This window comes from Anser brachyrhynchus (genome assembly GCF_964034855.1).
Source record: "Anser brachyrhynchus genome assembly, chromosome: 7".
In the NCBI taxonomy this organism is placed as follows: Eukaryota; Metazoa; Chordata; class Aves; order Anseriformes; family Anatidae; genus Anser; species Anser brachyrhynchus.
In genome coordinates, this window is record NC_137701.1 from 40,116,973 (window position 1) to 40,136,052 (window position 19,080).

Consider the following 19,080-nt stretch of genomic DNA (forward strand, 5'->3'; position numbering starts at 1 on the left):
AGATCTGTACACAGAAAGGCAAAGTACTATCTTCTCACTGTTAAAAAAAACACAGCTCTGCAGTTCTTCCATTCTCCTAGTTTTCCTGCTCCTTCAACAACAAAAATTATCATGCTTCCACAGACTGAACTGCAAGACTGTATTATAATAATAAGAAAAAATATTTCTGATTTAGTAGGAATTACATCATTCTGCTTTGGACTAGGACTGGTGTCAGTCACAGTGAATCATAAATGGAAAAAAAATCTGTTATATATATTTCTTATTTGAGGAAAACTTGCTTACTTGGCTCTGGAGGTCATATGATTTTTTAGCATGCAGGATTTGTGGAGTATCCCAGACGTAGCACCCAAGTCCCTTCAGCCAATTCAAGTCATCTTTATACACCACCTACATAGAAAAAAAGACACCTAATCAATTAGGAAGAAATTTGCTCTCTGCTTGAATAAAGCACTATTATTTCTTCTCTATATTCAGCATTTGCCACTTGTACAAAGTCAATGCATGACAATGCGGGCTCATTCAGTAATTATAATCTATTTGGAAGTTTAAATGTGAGCAGACAATACTAACCCATCTCACAGTTTGCCTGAATGATTTTTACCCGCAGGATTTGCAAGGGAAAGTAAGCCAAATTACATCGTACTAATAAGCCAGGCAATTAAGACATCATTAAATTTTATTAGGAAAGGTTTTTTAGGCCTAAGTTGAGATACTGTTGACTATGTAATATGAAATTCAAGTATTGTGGTTCAATGCGCCAGTCACTTAGTCACAGCGTGCCTGTCACTGATACAATCCTAAAAGAATTAAGTTTTCCAGGAGACTGGGAAAAGCTGCTGGCTGTATGCTGTCCATGCTGTCCTGGCTCCTGCGTAAATTGTATAGTGAGCACTGCAGCACAGCAACATTCTGCCTGTACCATGGTACATCCACATCCCTTTTCTGCATGTGCCAGACAGTAAGCTTTCTACACAATCTCAACCAGTCAAACTAGAAAATTTTGGGAAGGTTTTGCAAATCTTAACTTTTTAAGTTTTGTTTTTTTTTTAAGTTTAACTTTTTAAGTTAGCGATAAGTAACCAGACCATTAAAATGTCCCAAAGAAAACTGCAAAAATGCAATCTTTGGTACTATGCCACTAAGCAATCTAAAAACATGGTTATTAATTTCATGTTTAAATACTACAGAAATATATGAAAGCATTTTATATTTAAATACCTCAAAAATGACATGAAAGGTTATAAAAATGTCAAATCAGAAAGTGAAATACATACATCACTCAAAATTTCCTGGGCCCTTCTGGCTTGAATAACATCATTTTCTTCAGGTGAACAACTCCACTGATGGAAGTAAGTTCGGTATTCAAGATCGCTAAGGATATACTGGCACTTCTTAGCTAGCACATGATTCATCATGTCACTTGGAATATGAACATTTGCTTTGGTGTCTTCATAATTCTTTCTATATGCCAACTAAAAAGGAAAGATTGAGGAAAAGGTGAGAAGAGTGAATACAGTGTTTTTCTGTAAAGTTTTGTATCCAATAGGCTACAGGTAATAGAATAATCTTATGCATGCTTTCTGGACTTAGTGGCTAAAATCCCATGGGATTCAGTAGGACAAAACCTTAACTTAGATATTAATCACCATTTATTCTGATGAGGTGCTAGAAAGGACAAGAACAATCTTCCTCAATTGCAGACTTAACAGTGAGTGTGAAAATTAACAAGGCCTCAAGATAAAAAAGACATACATTAAAAACATGTTTTTAATCTAGTTACATCTCCCTATTCAAACAAAGACAGTATATTTGGGATTATATTAACTTTATGCCCTGCATGACATGTTATATGTGCAGTGGTGATAATAATAAAACACCAAAGTAAATTTACCTTCCTGGTTCTTAAATTCCTATTTCAATACAATTTTTTTTTTCTAAGGCAAAAGTATCCCAAGACATGTAGTATTTATTTCTTGCTGTTCAGATTCTTAAATTGAAATAGAAAAAAGTTATTTTTTCCTATTCTATTATGTCTAATATCTAAACAAATTCCTCCTTAATCTGTTAAAACATTTTAAGTTAAATTATTCATCGTATACAAAATACCATTCAGGAAACATAAGCATGTTGAAAATACTATTACTGATGTTAATAAGGATGGCATTACTTATACTTAATATGAGAATTACATTAAAAAAAGGAAAATGGAAATTATTACAGCAAAATTAATTCTCTCCTTACCGCGCTCCTTATTTTCTGGAATGCTAGTGAATGAACGACGCTGGGGAAATCACCAATCTCCTTCCCAGCCAGGTAATGTCCTTTCAGTTTCTCATAAATTTCCTTATATTTAAGCTGCAAAATAGTTGCGCAGAAATTTTAAAGTTCATTTAAACGAGATATAGGGGGGAAAAAAAAAGGAAGGAATAGAAGAATGGAAAATTCACACTTACCTCACTGTTTATGTAGTTTGCATGCTTGGCTCCAACAAGTGGAATGTATTTCTCATCCAAAGAATACCCAATGGGCTTGCTGATTTCCCAAGCATTTTTATAACGTTTCTAGACAAACAAAACACATACAAATTCTGAAAAAGTCCATTATATTTTCCAAGGGACCTGATTCTGCCATTTTTACTCACATGGAATATGACTACTTTTATAGAGTAGTTCCTTATTCCATGAATTATCCCAGTAAAGTAAATGCAGAATGTGTCTTTAGAAAATATAATTGTTATAAAGCAATCAGAGTAAGTGTTCCATCTCAGAAAAGTACTGGAGCGGAAATTTGAACCGATCTCTGTTTTCTTCATTAAATTCACTTTCTTTAAATGGTGATGTGGCATTCAACGTTTCTCATCCAGAAGAGTAATAAAAATACGCAAGATGTAGATATGAACTCTTGTTTAAAAGTGTAGTATGGAATTGACAGTGATAATTTAATAGATACATGTTCAAAATCATGAAAAATCTCCAAATAATACTCTTACTTATTATAAGAGCATTAACTGTGTCAATGGCATTTTTCTAATATACCATATTTTGTTAAATATTAAATAAATTGAGACAAAATTACAAAGCCCTGACTCATATGAATTAGTCACTTAAATTTTCAAAAATAGATATTTCCAATTAAAATTAGTGAGACTACTGAAAACTAACTGCTTAATAATGTAAATCACATGCACTTACCTACTCATAAAAAGGTAAATGCAAATTTTATCACTAATCTAGGAAGATATTATTAAATGGAGTTACAAAGATTTTTTGTCATACAAATGCAGCTACTACTACTACTGCTACTACTTCCAAACTCCCCCTAGCAGCACTTTAAGAACAATTCAGTGAGGAAAGAAATGATCCTTAATCCAATCATCCAAACCAGAAAAAAATGAAAAACAAAGATTAAATGACATTCCCAGTGCCACCTACTAGACTAATAACAGAAACAGAAATTCAACAGTATTCTGAAGTCTGGTCTATATTCTGTCGCTTTCAAAACAAACTAAACCTTAGTTATATATTTATCAAATCTTACATCACTGTACAGTAAGGACATGTCTCTGGCGTGGTTCAGTGCGGGAGTATCATCAGACCCAATGTACTGTCCTTTCTCAAGGTTAAATGTTTCTTTGTATTTTAGCTACAAAAGAAAAGAAATACTATGTTAATTCCACAGTAGAAATAAATTATCCCAACAAGTCCATGTATCAGAAGTAGATGTTTATTTTCTTTTACATTATCATATCTTCAGTAATGCTGTATTGTACATTCCAACCATTATGGTGCACAGGCAAATGTCATCAGTATGGCATGTCACAAAATTCTGGTAAAATTAAGCATACTGATCAGCAATTACAGGTTAGTAGCCACACTGTGAACACCACTAGCATTGTACAACTAGCTGCTATTCACCAAGAACAGGACTCAATTTTAAATTACAATAAGGAAAATCTATGTAAACTGTAAATGAGGGACAACCTATATTCTTCTACAGAAAAAAGTAAAATTATTTTGTATAGCAATATTGTGTCGTTCACTTATACAGATTCTTACTGAACAACTTATTTAGATTTAGAACCTAGTAGCATGGTTTAGTGGTGGACTTTAGTACTAGGTTAAGGGTTGGATTAGATGATCTTAGCAGTCTTCTCCAAACTGAATGATTCCACGATTCTATGATTTACCCAAATAAAAGTCTATTAATGAGGAATGCATATGCATACACTCACACATACATACATACAGCTAAAATGAGTACAGACTAGCAAAAGCAAATAAGTCATCTACTGATTCTAATAATATAACAGTTTCTACAGAAAAAAATACATACATCACTCTGATTGACGGAGTTAATCTTTGCCAAGACAATGTCTGGAGTGTCAACCACACTGGTATAATTGGAAAAGTTATCAAGGGCTTCTTTCGTATATGCTCTCTGCAAAGAGATGAAATATTTTCTTAAACATTGCATGAGGAAGAAGAGCTAACCATATAACTGCTAAAACATTTTCTCTTACCTTATTTATCAGTGCTTGTGCATTCTTAACTTTCTTATGTTCTACTGAATCCAGAGGAATCCAACCACAGCCACGGAGCCATTCCAAATCAGATTTATAAATATTCTGCATCATAAAAAGTTACAAAAGAAAATAAATCATTGAATACGGCCTTATATAATATAGAAAATGCACTTAGAGCAAACAAAGTGGAATATGGTATGCATATAAAATGACTTACATCACTTTGCAGATCATAGGCCTTCCTTGCCTGAATACAGTCATTCTGGTCAGGGTGGCATATCCATTCGTGCAAATATTGGCGGTAGTCAATATCACTGACCAAGGTCTGACACTCCTTGGCTGCTACAACTGACATCATATCTGGAGGGATGTGTATTTTGGACTTCGTTTTGTGATAATCTGATTTGTACAACCTGTCGTTTTGGATCTCGCCGGCATGCTCAAACCACACCAGTTTCGGGTCATCTCTCATACTGGCAACTCCAACATAATGACCTCTTTGTTTGACATAGTCAGCTTTGTATTTAAGCTGATGGAAGAGGGAAGAAATATGTAAAAATCAACGCTGATTATAGCTACTCTTTTTTAACGCGAGAACAGCTACAGTTCTGTCAATACAAAGAATAGATGAGACTGTGTTATTAAGACAGGAGGTTGTCAATTGCAGTCTTAGGTTGTCAGTACATGACCAGACAAAAATATTATAATACAAACAGTAATGTTACTTTATATAGTCTTTCCACGTCAAAATATATAATTTTCTAGATTAATATACTACCATTCTTCAGTAAGGAGTATTTTCAACACAACAGGGAAGCCTTGCTAGAAAGCATTTGCTAATAAATGCTTTTAGCCTCAGTTTTATAACATTTTTTAACGCATTACTTAAGACTGTCTGAAGAGTTTGATCTTTATTTAAGGTATTTACATCAAATTTTTGATAAAGTGTGTTTTCAGTAGTTAACTAGCTGTCGTGTAATAGTTTCACCAACTATGCGAAAGATTAAAATGCAATGTGCATATCATCTTACAGTTTTTCCAGGAGGAAGTGGCCATAATATGCTAAAAGGTGAAATCACAGCTACATATTACAATCATAATACTTCTTCAATTCTTTAAGATTTATAAAATACGGAAGTCCACATAGCGGATTTTGAAAGGACTGCTTGCGGAGAAACTAAAGGCGGAAGGGAGAACCTTACCTTTCAGCACTGATATTCATAAAACTGTAATATCAAAAATGTCTGAACTATTTAGAAGACAGTGAATTTCATGGGTCATAAAATGTCTATTGGATGTTATTACTAATGCAAACTTTTTTATTTCTTTTTTTTCAATTTGCAAGTTCTTTAACATTTCTAAGCCTCCAGGCACTTGCTTTTACTTGTGATGAAAAAAAAAAATAAAAATATTACCTCACTTTGGACATCAGTTGAGTGTTTGGCATGACAGATCTGCACAGTGTCAGGAGGTAAGAGGTAACCAGTGGCTTTTTCTTTCTCCCAGCTTTCCTTGTATAAATTCTGTGGAAAATAGAAGTGAGGAGAAATACAAAACTACTATAGTCACAGTCAGTACTGTATATATGTAACCTATGTTAGAGTGTAAGGGAAATGAATCCTTCCTTGAGGATGTTCTTAACAAGACAAGTTTTCTAAATTCTTCGGAAGTGTTATTAATGTGAGCACAAACTGTCACATGATCAAGAAGAGAACACGTACCTGATTAAGAATTCTGGCTGCCTCACGAGCCATATCTAGCTGTGGTGTATCCGTCAGAGTATAATTTGACTTGACCTCATTCCACTCTTTGTGGTATTTTACCTGGAACAGAGAAAGAAATGAGTGCCTCACAACATCATCACAAGACTGGGAAAGCATTATTTCATGCATAAAGTAATGGTAATTATGTATAAAAATGATTTTTCAAGGCTATTAAATATGATACATTAACTATACATCCAACTTGATATCTTTAAAAAAAGGAAGTTATACAAGAAAGTCCAAAATTTCTCAGAAAAAAAATAATTGAAAACTTGTTCTAGTGTGGCTGGATGGACAGGGATTGGAAGGGACCTTGACAGATCATCTAGTCCAATCCCCCAAGACTGAGAGAAGGAAGGGACTAGCAGAGCTAGCAGCATCTTTTCTCATGCTTAGGAGTGATGTTATGCTGCTTGAAAAGCTTCTTTCCTCTTAAGTGATGGAGATGAGTCTTGGTTCATCTTTATGTCATACATTCACAGAATTCCCACAGTTGGATCCAGAATTCTTTTGCTATTTTTAAAATTTATTTTTAAAGAGAATATACTAGCATGTAGATACACAGACGAAGTTAACAGCTTGACAACTTGCCAGCAAACTTACATCACTAAGAATTTCCCCGCTATTCTTTGCTGTGATATAATCAACTCTGTCCGCCACTGGAGTAAATGGAAGAGTCTCAGCTTTTGTACGGTACTTCCTCTGTACAAGAGAAAAGATTAAACTACAATCAGATTATACTGGAATACATTACAGTTAACACATCAATTCTGAACATATCGAGAAGAAAACAAAGGTTACATGGAAAGAAAACTCTCCATATATGATGAATATTCTGGTAATACTCCAGTTGTATTTTCTATAATAAAAATAAATGAAATACTGATGTATTTAACCATTACAAATACTTAAACTTATAGATATCCTTGAGAAAATCTTAGAACTGAAAACTATTTTGTTACCTCACTCAAGAGGTCTCCAGCATGTTTGACATGGTTTATTCCGACTGAATCATTTGGCAACCATCCAATTCCCCGTAGCCATTCTAAATCAGACTTGTAAACTGCCTGGGAAAACAAAATAAGGTCCCTACTGTTAGCCACAGCTCCCTGTAAAATCCCATAAAATTCATCAATAATGGCATTTCCGCTGGTTAAAAGGAGAACAGTAATTCCAACATCAGCACTATAGCTAAATTTAGCACATATCAAACTTAGCAGTATATAACAGCGACATACACTGTGCATTCTAAATAAACAGCAACGCCAAAGATTCCCACTGACTTCAGTTAGAGCTGAAGCAGACTAAGAAGAGACAATACAGTAATAACTTTAACTTAAGACTAAGTTTTTGTGTTAACTCACATCACTTTGAAGATCATAGGCTTTCCTAGCATGTATGACATCATTCTGATCCGGAAGACAGATCCATTGATGCAAATAATGACGGTAATCAATATCACTGACCAAGGACTGGCCATGTTTAGCTGACTGGATAGACAGCATATCTACTGGCAGGTGGCACTGTGTCTTCCATTTGGCAAAGTATTTCTTGTATTCTAGTTCACTCTGCACCTTTCCTATGCCAAGGGCAAACTGCATTCTTGTATCCGCTTTTGCATTTGGAACTCCAACATAATGTCCTTTCTGCTTCTCATGATCCAGTTTGTATTTATACTTGGTAAAGAGCAAAAATCATCATTAGTGACAGTTATAACAAAATAGAATCACAGTCTCATAGAATATCCTGAGTTGGAAGGAACCCCCAAGGATCATCAGGACCAAGTTCTGGCACCACACAGGACCACCCAAAAATCAAACTGTATTTCTGAGAGCGTTCTCCAAACACTTCTTGAACTCCAGCAGGCTTGGTGCCATGACCAGTTCCCTAGGGAACCTGTTCCAGTGCCCAACCATGCTCTTTGTGCCAAATCCCTTCCAGTAGACTTGGACCTCCCAAGATTCCCAAGACCATTGAAAAATGATTGAGAGAGGTTCTCGCGATGACATCAGCCAGCTCTCTGGGCACCCTCAGGTGAATCCCATCGGGCCCCATTGACTTATATGCATCCAGCTGGAGCAGCAAATCCTACACAAGTTTGGGGTTGGCTGGGAGTTTATCATTACCACAGTCATGGTCCTCCAACTCAAGGCAACTGGGGTCCCAGATCCCAACATCAGTGTTGAAGACAGGCGAAGAAGGCATTAAATGTCTCTGCTTTGTCTATGTCCCTATTTGTGAGGTGACCATCCTCATCAAGTGATGGACCAATGTTATCTCTGGTCCTCTTTTTGCTGTTAACATATTTTAAAAAACCCTTTTTATTGTCCCCCACAGTACCGGCTAGCTTCAACTCTAAATGAGCTTTTGACACAAATTTTCTCCCTGCAATGGCATACAGCATCTCCGTAGTCCTCCCATGTCACCTGACCTCACTTCCAGTGGCCATACACTTTCCTTTTCTGCCCAAGCTCTACAAGAAGATCCATGCTCAGCCAAGCCAACTTTCTGCCCTACCCTTTTGACTTCTAGCATTTTGGAATTGCCTGTTCCTGTGCTCTTGAGAGGTGGTTCTTAAAGTGACCAGCCACTGATAGACCCCAACACCTTCAAAAGCTATTTCTCAGGGGACCTTTATAACTAGTACCCTGCGCATCCTGAAGTCTGTTCTCTCCATATCCAAGGTTGAAATTTTGGTGGCAGTTTTCCTCCTGTCACCAAAGATTTTAAACTCATCTGCTTCATGGTCACTATGTCCAAGATGGCAACCAATCACCACTTCACCCATGAGACCCTTAGAGCACGTGTTTTTAAAGCATGTGAAGAACTAGATGCCCCTTTTTGCACTTACATCACTAGCAATTTCTCTAGAAGCTTTGGCTGCCTTGATTGGGATTGCATCTGCTCTCAAATCATAACTCATCTTCAGTTCATCCCAGGCTTCTTTATACAGTTTCTGAAAAGACAGCACAACGTCACACATATGCTAAATACTCTGGCATTTATCATTAGAGAAACACATATTGTACTGCCATTTGCTTGCTGAAATAGGAGATTTTTTTTTTCCTGTTACCTCTCCTCCTAGCTATAAATACTGCTGTAAATACTGCCTTTCAGTACATGCTCAGTGCCTGTAACACTAGGGTTGCAACTTAAACAGCATAGAAGGGTGTTTGTAAAAGTTCAGAAAAAAATATGCCTTCAGCTCTCTTCCATTACAACATAGTGTTATCTCAATGGTGAGATATTAATCATTTCTAAATATACAAGCATCTTTTTTAAATTGTCTAACTACTTCCAAATACTTCCAAATACTCTGTAGAAAGAAGGGAATGTTGAAAGCCCTGTATAAGTTCAGACTTCAAAAATACATGACTTAATCTTCAACTTTATAAGTAGCATCTTAGAATGTTAAAATTCACAGCTTACTATTTTATTGAAATGTAGAAAATAAAATGACAAACATACCTGGCTGTAATTAAGAGCATTAGTCCTGGCTTGGGTGATTTCAGGTGTGTCTGGCGTAATATGGATCATAGTCTTGTCCTTTTCCCAGGCTTCTTTGTATTTTGGCTGTTAAAATAGTTGACTTTAATGATATTTTAAATATGGAATTGCACTTGTCAGTAACATAAAATTCCATAAATCTCTCCTGAATTATCAGCTCTAAAAACAAATGTCTCAAAAAGGATTATGCAATTTAAAATACCACTGATCAATTTTACATTTTAGCAGAGAGATTTCACTTTAACTGTTTATAGCTTCAAAACAATGAAAGACTTTAAGAACATTGTAACGTACAATGCTGATTTGTTCGGCATTCACTTTAGCCAAAACAACGTCTGGAGAATCAACAACACTGGTGTACTTCAGGCTTTCAATAGGTGTGCGGTACACGTTATCACTCAGGAGATTCTGGGCATTCTTCACTCTCTTAACATCTGGAGAGTCATTAGGCAGCCAGCCAATTCCACGGAGCCATTCTAGGTCTGACTTATAAACAACCTGTGTCAGAAATCAAATAAAACACTGTGTTTAAAATGACTGTCTTCATTATTTTAAACTATACAAGGTAGTATATGTTTTAGAAAATGCCCAGTCAGCTAGACCTAGATTAACCCTTTTTATACATGAGAGATATCCAGTATCATAAGTAAGCCTGGGAAGCAGATTTTAAAAAGTTCATTTCTTAAGCAGCTTGGTCTAAACCTTATGAAATTAAATAGAGGAGAAACAATACAACAGAACGTTGGTTATGGATGATAAAAGGAGTATTAAGAATAACCCTGTTCTCTCCAAAATATTTATTCCTCCAGGAAATTTGACAAAAAGGAGATCAAAAAAAAAAAAGGTATGGAGATACTGAGGAGTAGAGCTAACCAACATAACTCCTGAGGTGATGTCAGGCAACATTGTTTAAATTTGAACTGAGCAAATCCTTACACAGGAACATGAATCTCACCTCTGAAGCTCAAATCAAATAGAGGAAGAGTGTCTGTTCACTGATAAGCTGTAGAGCCAAGCAGAAAACCAGCTGCAGTGACTCCACATGCCTTTAAATCAGCCATTAAAACATCTTAGCTGCTATCTTACATAGTTTTCATGTTAATAAAATAATTTCTAAGTAGATTCGAGTAAACATAAGTAATTGAAGCCTTCCGATTAAAAAGTAACAAACATTTTTTATCTCATAAAACCATCAAAGAAAGATGAATGCTTCATAGCTGTAAAATGAAAAACTGGAAAAAGAACTCTAAGATAAAACCTTTCTGACTGTGTAATATCATGTAATTAAAATACTTAAATACACTAAATAAAAACAGTGGTATCTAACACATCTTTGCAAATACACACATCACTCTGCAGGTCGTAGGCTTTCCTGGCGTGGATCACGTCATTCTGGTCAGGCAGACAGGTCCACTGGTGCAGGTAGTGGCGGTAGTCGACATCACTGACCAGCGTCTGGCACTCCTTGGCTGCCTGCACTGACAACGCATCAACGGGCAGGTGCACCTGGGCCTTCGAATCGTGGTATGCCTTCCTGTAAATGCGGTCGTTCTGCAGCAACATGGCACGCGCGGCAAACGACAGCTTGGGATCCTCTTGGGCTGTCCGGCACCCGATGTAGTGGCCTTTCTGCTTCTCGTGAGCTTCTTTGTACTTGTACTGAGAAACACAAAAAGAATGTAAGCAGCCTCACCTTTCTCACCTGAATGCTACTGACAAACAAAGGCCTTCATCTTCCTATGCTGTCAAACCTGTGACTTCTTTCCCAGAGGTATTGCCTCAGTAAAGACAAAGCTCCAGGCCACTCAAAGGGCAATCCCACAAGAGTCCCAAAATGACATTCATCAAGGTGTACAAAAATTCATCTGGCTTTTCTTAATGCTCAGTAGGAATGGAAAAAGGTACTGAAGAGAAAACCTGTCTTGCTCTGCAAGACCACTCTGAGTGCAAGCCACATTCCATCCACAGCTTTCTCTTTAAAGTGTTTGGTGGTGGTGATTACAGGAAATGCAAGTATCCAGCAGCAGCCACATCTGTGGCCGCTGCCAAAAACAGTTTTAAATTGTTTCTTGGTGACAGTTGTTATCACACGGCATCCTACATACACAGCACTTACCTACAGGCAGCCTCAAGCTGTAGAAGAAACGAGCACTCAGAATGGGCTTTAAAATAGCACAGGGACAGAAAACCCTACTCAGCTTCTAGCTGAAATACTACAAGCATTCACCCAGCTCTGCCAAACAGGACGCAGGAAGAGACAAGACACAGCAACCACCTGAAGAGAAGACGGTACCTCACTAGCGATGTCTCTGGAAGCCTTGGCATGTTTGATGGGAATGGCATCAGCTCTTATGTCATAGCTTTTTGCCTTGGCCTCATCCCAGGCCTTCTGATAATGTTTCTGCAATGAAAATTAAACACTTCTGTCAATTCCAGCCAAGACTCTGTGATAGCAAGGACTTTCTTAAGAACTACTCTTGTCCTTAACTGCTTGAGTGCTCCTGGGCAGTTTGGCAATCACATTAGGTACTTCCAAGAAAGTGAGCGTAGGTAGAGAGCCTTACCTTTCTTTTTACCTTTAGTTTCTCTTTTACCTTTAGTTCCTCTTCAGCCTTTTACAATGGTAAAGAGAAACTAAAGTGCCTTCGTCTCTCTGGAGGCACCCAAGGAAGCACAAAAACATGAGAGCTCTGTCTTTATGGGCATCTTGGCCCACACAATATTGGTCAGCCTACCTAGACTTGAAGTCATTAGTACAGCAGGGTAAATATCATGCTTTGTAGTTCTCTGATGACTTTGAAAAATCAGAGACTGAATGTTATTGCAGGTCAGGCCACAACAAAATCAGCAAAAACAATATTCAAAGCATGAGCGAGAAAAAATGGGGGGGGGGGAACAACTGCTGAAGGAAGTCCTGAAATAGTTCACTCCTAAGCCAATCATGTCAGGAACTTCTGAACAGTATTTTACATACATGGACATCAAGAACATCTGGAGTGAATGCAGTTTCCAGGCAAATATTCTCAGCCAATTAATTCCTGATGAAAATGCAAAATGGGAAACTGCTTCCTGTTTCACAGAATCTCCACAGTTAGTCCCATAAAATTAGGGGGTGAAACAACACAAATCTGCAAAACATCCCAGGGCTGATGAGTCTGCAGGCTCCTTCAACAACCCCAAGGAAAATATTTGCCAGTTTTTCTCAAAGGACGGAGAAGTCCTGTGTAATTACATGCTGAACATTTAATTTAGCTCACAAACACAGCCTATCAAGCAAGGCAGGCAATTCCATGTGTCCCACCCTACGGAATCTACAGAGTTTAGGACAAAATGCACCTGCTGGAATGTTTCACACAGCCAGTTCCATCACTTTCACATTCATACGGACTGTGAGAGGTTACAATAACACCAATTCTAGATTAAGAACTCTGTTTTTTTCCTTCAGCAACATCTGGTATATTAACAGTACATGATCCTTAATTAATGATACACTCTGCCTAGATGTAATCTACAGTTCACCATACAACCACACTGGAGAACAGCGTTAGTAACTGCCACTCTCTATGGCAAAATCTAAAAGAGGTCAGGTAAAAACTCTAAGACTCTAAGTAGGCACACCCTTAAGTTAATAACGCTTTGCACACATATCGTTGTGGGCTCTTACGTTGCTGATGTTCTGAGCGTTGACTTTGGATTGCAGCATTACGGGAGTATCAGAAGGTATGGAGATCTGCGTCTTATCTTTATCCCAGGCCTCACGGTACAGATGCTAAGGAGAAAGGAAGCACAATGACATTTCACTGTGGTCTGAACACTGGCAAAAAAAAAACAACACGCATGCGAATTCTTTGGTAATGTTGGTTCGCATTGGTTTCAAATTAAACGTTCTCACGATAGAAACTGCAGTCTCTACCACTCAGAAATGTCATTGCACAAATGAAAGGTAAGTAAAAGGTAAGCTTACACCGCTGAGCTGCAAAGCATTGATCTTGGCCTGGACGACATCTGGTGTGTCAGTTATGCTGGTGAACTTCAACTCCTCCGGACGTGTGCGGTACAGCCTCTCGTTCAGAATTTCCTGGGCTTTCTTTGCTTTAACCACATCCACAGAACCTTCTGTCAGCCAGCCAATGCCTCGCAACCACTCCAGGTCCGACTTGTACACGTTCTACAAATAAACCAAAGGGTTACGCCCCTGCAGAGACAACTCTACAGAGAGCTTCCCCAGGCGCAAGGCTTCCCCCAAGCTCCTTCTCCAACAGTCACACATCAACAGTCAGCGCTGAGACTGCAGCAGACCAATCCCTTCCCACCCATGGCTTTTGGTTGCTTCGCACAGCAACACAAGTGGCCATCTTTTAACATGCAAGGTCATCCACACAAATTCAATAAACCGTACCAGGACTGACTGCATCTTCACAAGCACGTCCTTCAGAGAATATTGGCACACTCACAAACATTGCCCACACACCTGACGGAACACTTGTCTACAGTTACTCCCACTCACATCACTCTGCAGGTCGTAGGCTTTCCTGGCGTGGATCACGTCATTCTGGTCAGGCAGACAGGTCCACTGGTGCAGGTAGTGGCGGTAGTCGACATCACTGACCAGCGTCTGGCACTCCTTGGCTGCCTGCACTGACAACGCATCAACGGGCAGGTGCACCTGGGCCTTCGAATCGTGGTATGCCTTCCTGTAAATGCGGTCGTTCTGCAGCAACATGGCACGCGCGGCAAACGACAGCTTGGGATCCTCTTGGGCTGTCCGGCACCCGATGTAGTGGCCTTTCTGTTTCTCGTGAGCTTCTTTGTACTTGTACTGAGAAACACAAAAAGAATGTAAGCAGCCTCACCTTTCTCACCTGAATGCTACTGACAAACAAAGGCCTTCACCTTCCTGTGCCTGTGACACCTTTCCCAGAGGTATTGCCTCAGTAAAGACAAAGCTCCAGGTCACTCAAAGGGCAATCCCTCAAGCTTCCTAAAATGGAATTCCTCAAGGTGTACAAAAATTCATCTGGCTTTTCTTAATGCTCAGTAGGAATGGAAAAAGGTACTGAAGAGGAAACCTGCAAGAAGTGGTCTATGCAAGACTGCTCTGAGTGCCAGCCACATTCCATCCACAGCTTTCTCTTTAAAGTGTTTGGTGGTGGTGATTACAGGAAATGCAAGTATCCAGCAGCAGCCACATCTGCAGCCACTGCCAAAAGCAGTTTTAAATTGTTTCTTGGTGTCTGGAAATTAACACACTGCTTTGTAGTCTTCCTCGCAATCTCACAAATGTATCACACGGCATCCTACATACACAGCACTTACCTACGGGCAGCCTCAAGCTGTAGAAGAAAGGAGCACTCAGAATGGGCTTTAAAATAGCATGGGGGCACAAAACCCTACTCAGCTTCTAGCTGAAATACTACAAGCATTCACCCAGCTCTGCCAAACAGGACGCAGGAAGAGACAAGACACAGCAACCACCTGAAGAGAAGACGGTACCTCACTAGCGATGTCTCTGGAAGCCTTGGCATGTTTGATGGGAATGGCATCAGCTCTTATGTCATAGCTTTTTGCCTTGGCCTCGTCCCAGGCCTTCTGATAATGTTTCTGCAATGAAAATTAAACACTTCTGTCAATTCCAGCCAAGACTCTGTGGTAGCAAGGACTTTCTTAATAACTACTTCTCTTGTGCTTAACTACTTGGGTGCTCCTGGGCAGTTTGGCAATCACATTAGGTACTTCTCAACAGTATTTTACATATATTTGACATCGAGGCCCTGAAGTGTGTTCAGAGAATGGCTACAAAGCTTTTGGAGGGTCTGGGACACAAGTCTTATGAAGAGCAACTGAGAGAACTGGGATTGTTTAGTCTGGGGAAGAGGAGGCTCAGGGGAGACCTTATTGCTCTCTGTAACTGCATGAAAGGAAGGTGTGGGGAGCTGAGTGACAGTCTCTTCTCAGAGATAACTAGCAATAGGACTAGGGTGAACGGCCTCAAGTAGCACCAGGGGAGGATCAGGTTAGAAATGAGGAGACATCTCTTCTCAGAAAGAGCAGGCATGCCTTGGGACGGGTTGCCCAGGGAGGTGGCGGAGTCACCATCACTGGAGTTGTTCAAGGAAAGGTTGGATGTGGTGCTTGGGGACATGGGTTAGTGGGTGACATTGGTGGTAGGTGGATGGTTGGACCAGATGATCTTGGAGGGCTTTTCCAACCTTAATGATTTTATGACATCAAGAATGTCTGGGAGTGAATGCAGTTTCCAGGCTAAAATTCCCAGCCAAATAATTCCTGATGAAAATGCAAAATGGGAAACTGCTTCCTGTTTTACAGGACCTCCAGGCTTCGTCCCATAAAAATAGGGGGTGAATCAACACAAATCTGCAAAACGTCCCAGGGCTGATGAGTATGCAGGCTCCTTCAACAACCTCACAGAAAATATTTGCCACTTTTGTCACCAATTATAGATTAAGATCATTCTTGTTTGAGGATCATCAGAAACATTATCACTGCACACTCATTCATTAACAATATACTCTGCCTAGACAGCTCTTAGATGCAATCTGTGGTTTACGATACAACCACACTGGAGAACAGCGTTAGTAGCTGCCACTCTTTATGGCAAAATCTAAAAGAGGTCAGGTAAAAACTCTAAGACTCTAAGTAGGCACACCCTTAAGTTAATAACGCTTTGCACACATATCGTTGTGGGCTCTTACGTTGCTGATGTTCTGAGCGTTGACTTTGGATTGCAGCATTACGGGAGTATCAGAAGGTATGGAGATCTGCGTCTTATCTCTATCCCAGGCCTCACGGTACAGATGCTAAGCAGAAAGGAAGCACAATGATATTTCACTGTGATCCGAACATTGGGAAAAAACACACACTCATGGGAATTCTTTGGTAATGTTGGTTCGCATTGGTTTCAAATTAAACGTTCTCACGATAGAAACTGCAGTCTCTACCACTCAGAAATGTCATTGCACAGATGAAAGGTAAGTAAAAGGTAAGCTTACATCGCTGAGCTGCAAAGCATTGATCTTGGCCTGAACGACATCTGGTGTGTCAGTTATGCTGGTGAACTTCAACTCCTCCGGACGTGTGCGGTACAGCCTCTCGTTCAGAATTTCCTGGGCTTTCTTTGCTTTAACCACATCCACAGAACCTTCTGTCAGCCAGCCAATGCCTCGCAACCACTCCAGGTCCGACTTGTACACGTTCTACAAATAAACCAAAGGGTTACGCCCCTGCAGAGACAACTCTACAGAGAGCTTCCCCGAGCACAAGGCTTAGCCCAAGCTCCTTCTCCAACAGTCACACATCAACAGTCAGCGCTGAGACTGCAGCAGACCAATCCCTTCCCACCCATGGCTTTTGGTTGCTTCGCACAGCAACACAAGTGGCCATCTTTTAACATGCAAGGTCATCCACACAAATTCAATAAACCGTACCAGGACTGACTGCATCTTCACAAGCACGTCCTTCAGAGAATATTGGCACACTCACAAACATTGCCCACACACCTGACGGAACACTTGTCTACAGTTACTCCCACTCACATCACTCTGCAGGTCGTAGGCTTTCCTGGCGTGGATCACGTCATTCTGGTCAGGCAGACAGGTCCACTGGTGCAGGTAGTGGCGGTAGTCGACATCACTGACCAGCGTCTGGCACTCCTTGGCTGCCTGCACTGACAACGCATCAACGGGCAGGTGCACCTGGGCCTTCGAATCGTGGTATGCCTTCCTGTAAATGCGGTCGTTCTGCAGCAACATGGCACGCGCGGCAAACGACAGCTTGGGATCCTCTTGGGCTGTCCGGCACCCGATGTAGTGGCCTTTCTGTTTCTCGTGAGCTTCTTTGTACTTGTACTGAGAAACACAAAAAGAATGTAAGCAGCCTCACCTTTCTCACCTGAATGCTACTGACAAACAAAGGCCTTCACCTTCCTGTGCCTGTGACACCTTTCCCAGAGGTATTGCCTCAGTAAAGACAAAGCTCCACGCCACTCAAAGGGCAACCCCTCAAGCTTCCTAAAATGGCATTCCTCAAGCTGTACAAAAATACATCTGGCTTTTCTTAATGCTAGGAAGCAATGGAGAATGGTACTGAGGAGGAAACCTGCAAGAAGTGGTCTATGCAAGACCGCTCTGAGTGCCAGCCACATTCCATCCACAGCTTTCTCTTTAAAGTGTTTGGTGGTGGTGATTACAGGAAATGCAAGTATCCAGCAGCAGCCACATCTGCAGCCACTGCCAAAAGCAGTTTTAAATTGTTTCTTGGTGTCTGGAAATTAACACACTGCTTTGTAGTCTTCCTCGCAATCTCACAAACGCATCACACGGCATCCTACATACACAGCACTTACCTACAGGCAGCCTCAAGCTGTAGAAGAAACGAGCACTCAGAATGGGCTTTAAAATAACACAGGGACAGAAAACCCTACTCAGCTTCTAGCTGAAATACTACAAGCATTCACCCAGCTCTGCCAAACAGGACGCAGGAAGAGACAAGACACAGCAACCACCTGAAGAGAAGACGGTACCTCACTAGCGATGTCTCTGGAAGCCTTGGCATGTTTGATGGGAATGGCATCAGCTCTTATGTCATAGCTTTTTGCCTTGGCCTCATCCCAGGCCTTCTGATAATGTTTCTGCAAAGAAGATTAAACACTCGTGTCAATTCCTGCCAAGACTTGGTGATAGCAAGGACTTTGTTAATAATCACACTCTTGCGCTTAACTGCTTGGGTGCTTTTTTTGCCCCCTGTAACTGGGAAGGCTGCAATAATATTCCCTGCAATTGTCTTAGCAGAAAACCCATGACTCAAAGTTAAATCTTTTGCAAAACCCAAAACACAAAGACACAGCTGGCACATCCCTGAAAACACATCACAAGACCCCCACTGAGGGACTTCTCCTGACCATATGCATGGCCTTGCCACAGAGGCCCCACACAAGCAGTCCCACTGACAGAGCGGTGCACGTCCCTGACCAGCTGTGAATTCTGCATCAGCCTGAAATGGTCAGGGTTCCGGTCACAAACATCCAACTGCATGACCAGAGCTACTGGAGACAAACACCTGTTCTCATGACGAAAAAAATCAAAGCCCGACTGAGCTATGAAGCCTCCCACACCTGCTGCAGACTTCTTATTATTTATTAGACTTTTTTGAGTCCTTCAAAGAAAGCAAGTGTAGGTAGAGAGACTTAGTCCTTTCACAAGGCTGAACAGAGACTAAAGTGCCTTCGTCTCTCTGGAGGCACCCAAGGAAGCACAAAAACATGAGAGC

At 40.2% G+C, this 19,080-nt stretch overlaps 1 protein-coding gene across 5 annotated transcripts in view; it reads right to left on the minus strand.

Moving 5' to 3' along the window:
- The window catches only part of NEB (nebulin), a 125,119-nt gene that overhangs the window by 49,876 nt on the left and 56,163 nt on the right, over positions 1 to 19,080 (minus strand). For all 5 annotated transcript variants that reach the window (XM_080599187.1, XM_080599189.1, XM_080599188.1 and 2 more), the window contains 26 exons: positions 18,335 to 18,442; positions 17,349 to 17,660; positions 16,806 to 17,009; positions 16,509 to 16,613; positions 15,289 to 15,396; positions 14,303 to 14,614; positions 13,760 to 13,963; positions 13,460 to 13,564; positions 12,089 to 12,196; positions 11,143 to 11,454; positions 10,090 to 10,293; positions 9,757 to 9,861; positions 9,140 to 9,244; positions 7,653 to 7,964; positions 7,251 to 7,355; positions 6,892 to 6,990; positions 6,247 to 6,348; positions 5,941 to 6,048; positions 4,743 to 5,054; positions 4,523 to 4,627; positions 4,336 to 4,440; positions 3,541 to 3,645; positions 2,457 to 2,564; positions 2,245 to 2,358; positions 1,278 to 1,475; positions 286 to 390 (listed from right to left, as the gene is read on the minus strand). In XM_080599187.1, coding sequence (XP_080455313.1) covers positions 286 to 390; positions 1,278 to 1,475; positions 2,245 to 2,358; positions 2,457 to 2,564; positions 3,541 to 3,645; positions 4,336 to 4,440; positions 4,523 to 4,627; positions 4,743 to 5,054; positions 5,941 to 6,048; positions 6,247 to 6,348; positions 6,892 to 6,990; positions 7,251 to 7,355; positions 7,653 to 7,964; positions 9,140 to 9,244; positions 9,757 to 9,861; positions 10,090 to 10,293; positions 11,143 to 11,454; positions 12,089 to 12,196; positions 13,460 to 13,564; positions 13,760 to 13,963; positions 14,303 to 14,614; positions 15,289 to 15,396; positions 16,509 to 16,613; positions 16,806 to 17,009; positions 17,349 to 17,660; positions 18,335 to 18,442 — 4,170 coding nt within the window. The remainder of the gene's footprint in view (positions 1 to 285; positions 391 to 1,277; positions 1,476 to 2,244; positions 2,359 to 2,456; positions 2,565 to 3,540; positions 3,646 to 4,335; positions 4,441 to 4,522; positions 4,628 to 4,742; positions 5,055 to 5,940; positions 6,049 to 6,246; positions 6,349 to 6,891; positions 6,991 to 7,250; positions 7,356 to 7,652; positions 7,965 to 9,139; positions 9,245 to 9,756; positions 9,862 to 10,089; positions 10,294 to 11,142; positions 11,455 to 12,088; positions 12,197 to 13,459; positions 13,565 to 13,759; positions 13,964 to 14,302; positions 14,615 to 15,288; positions 15,397 to 16,508; positions 16,614 to 16,805; positions 17,010 to 17,348; positions 17,661 to 18,334; positions 18,443 to 19,080) is intronic.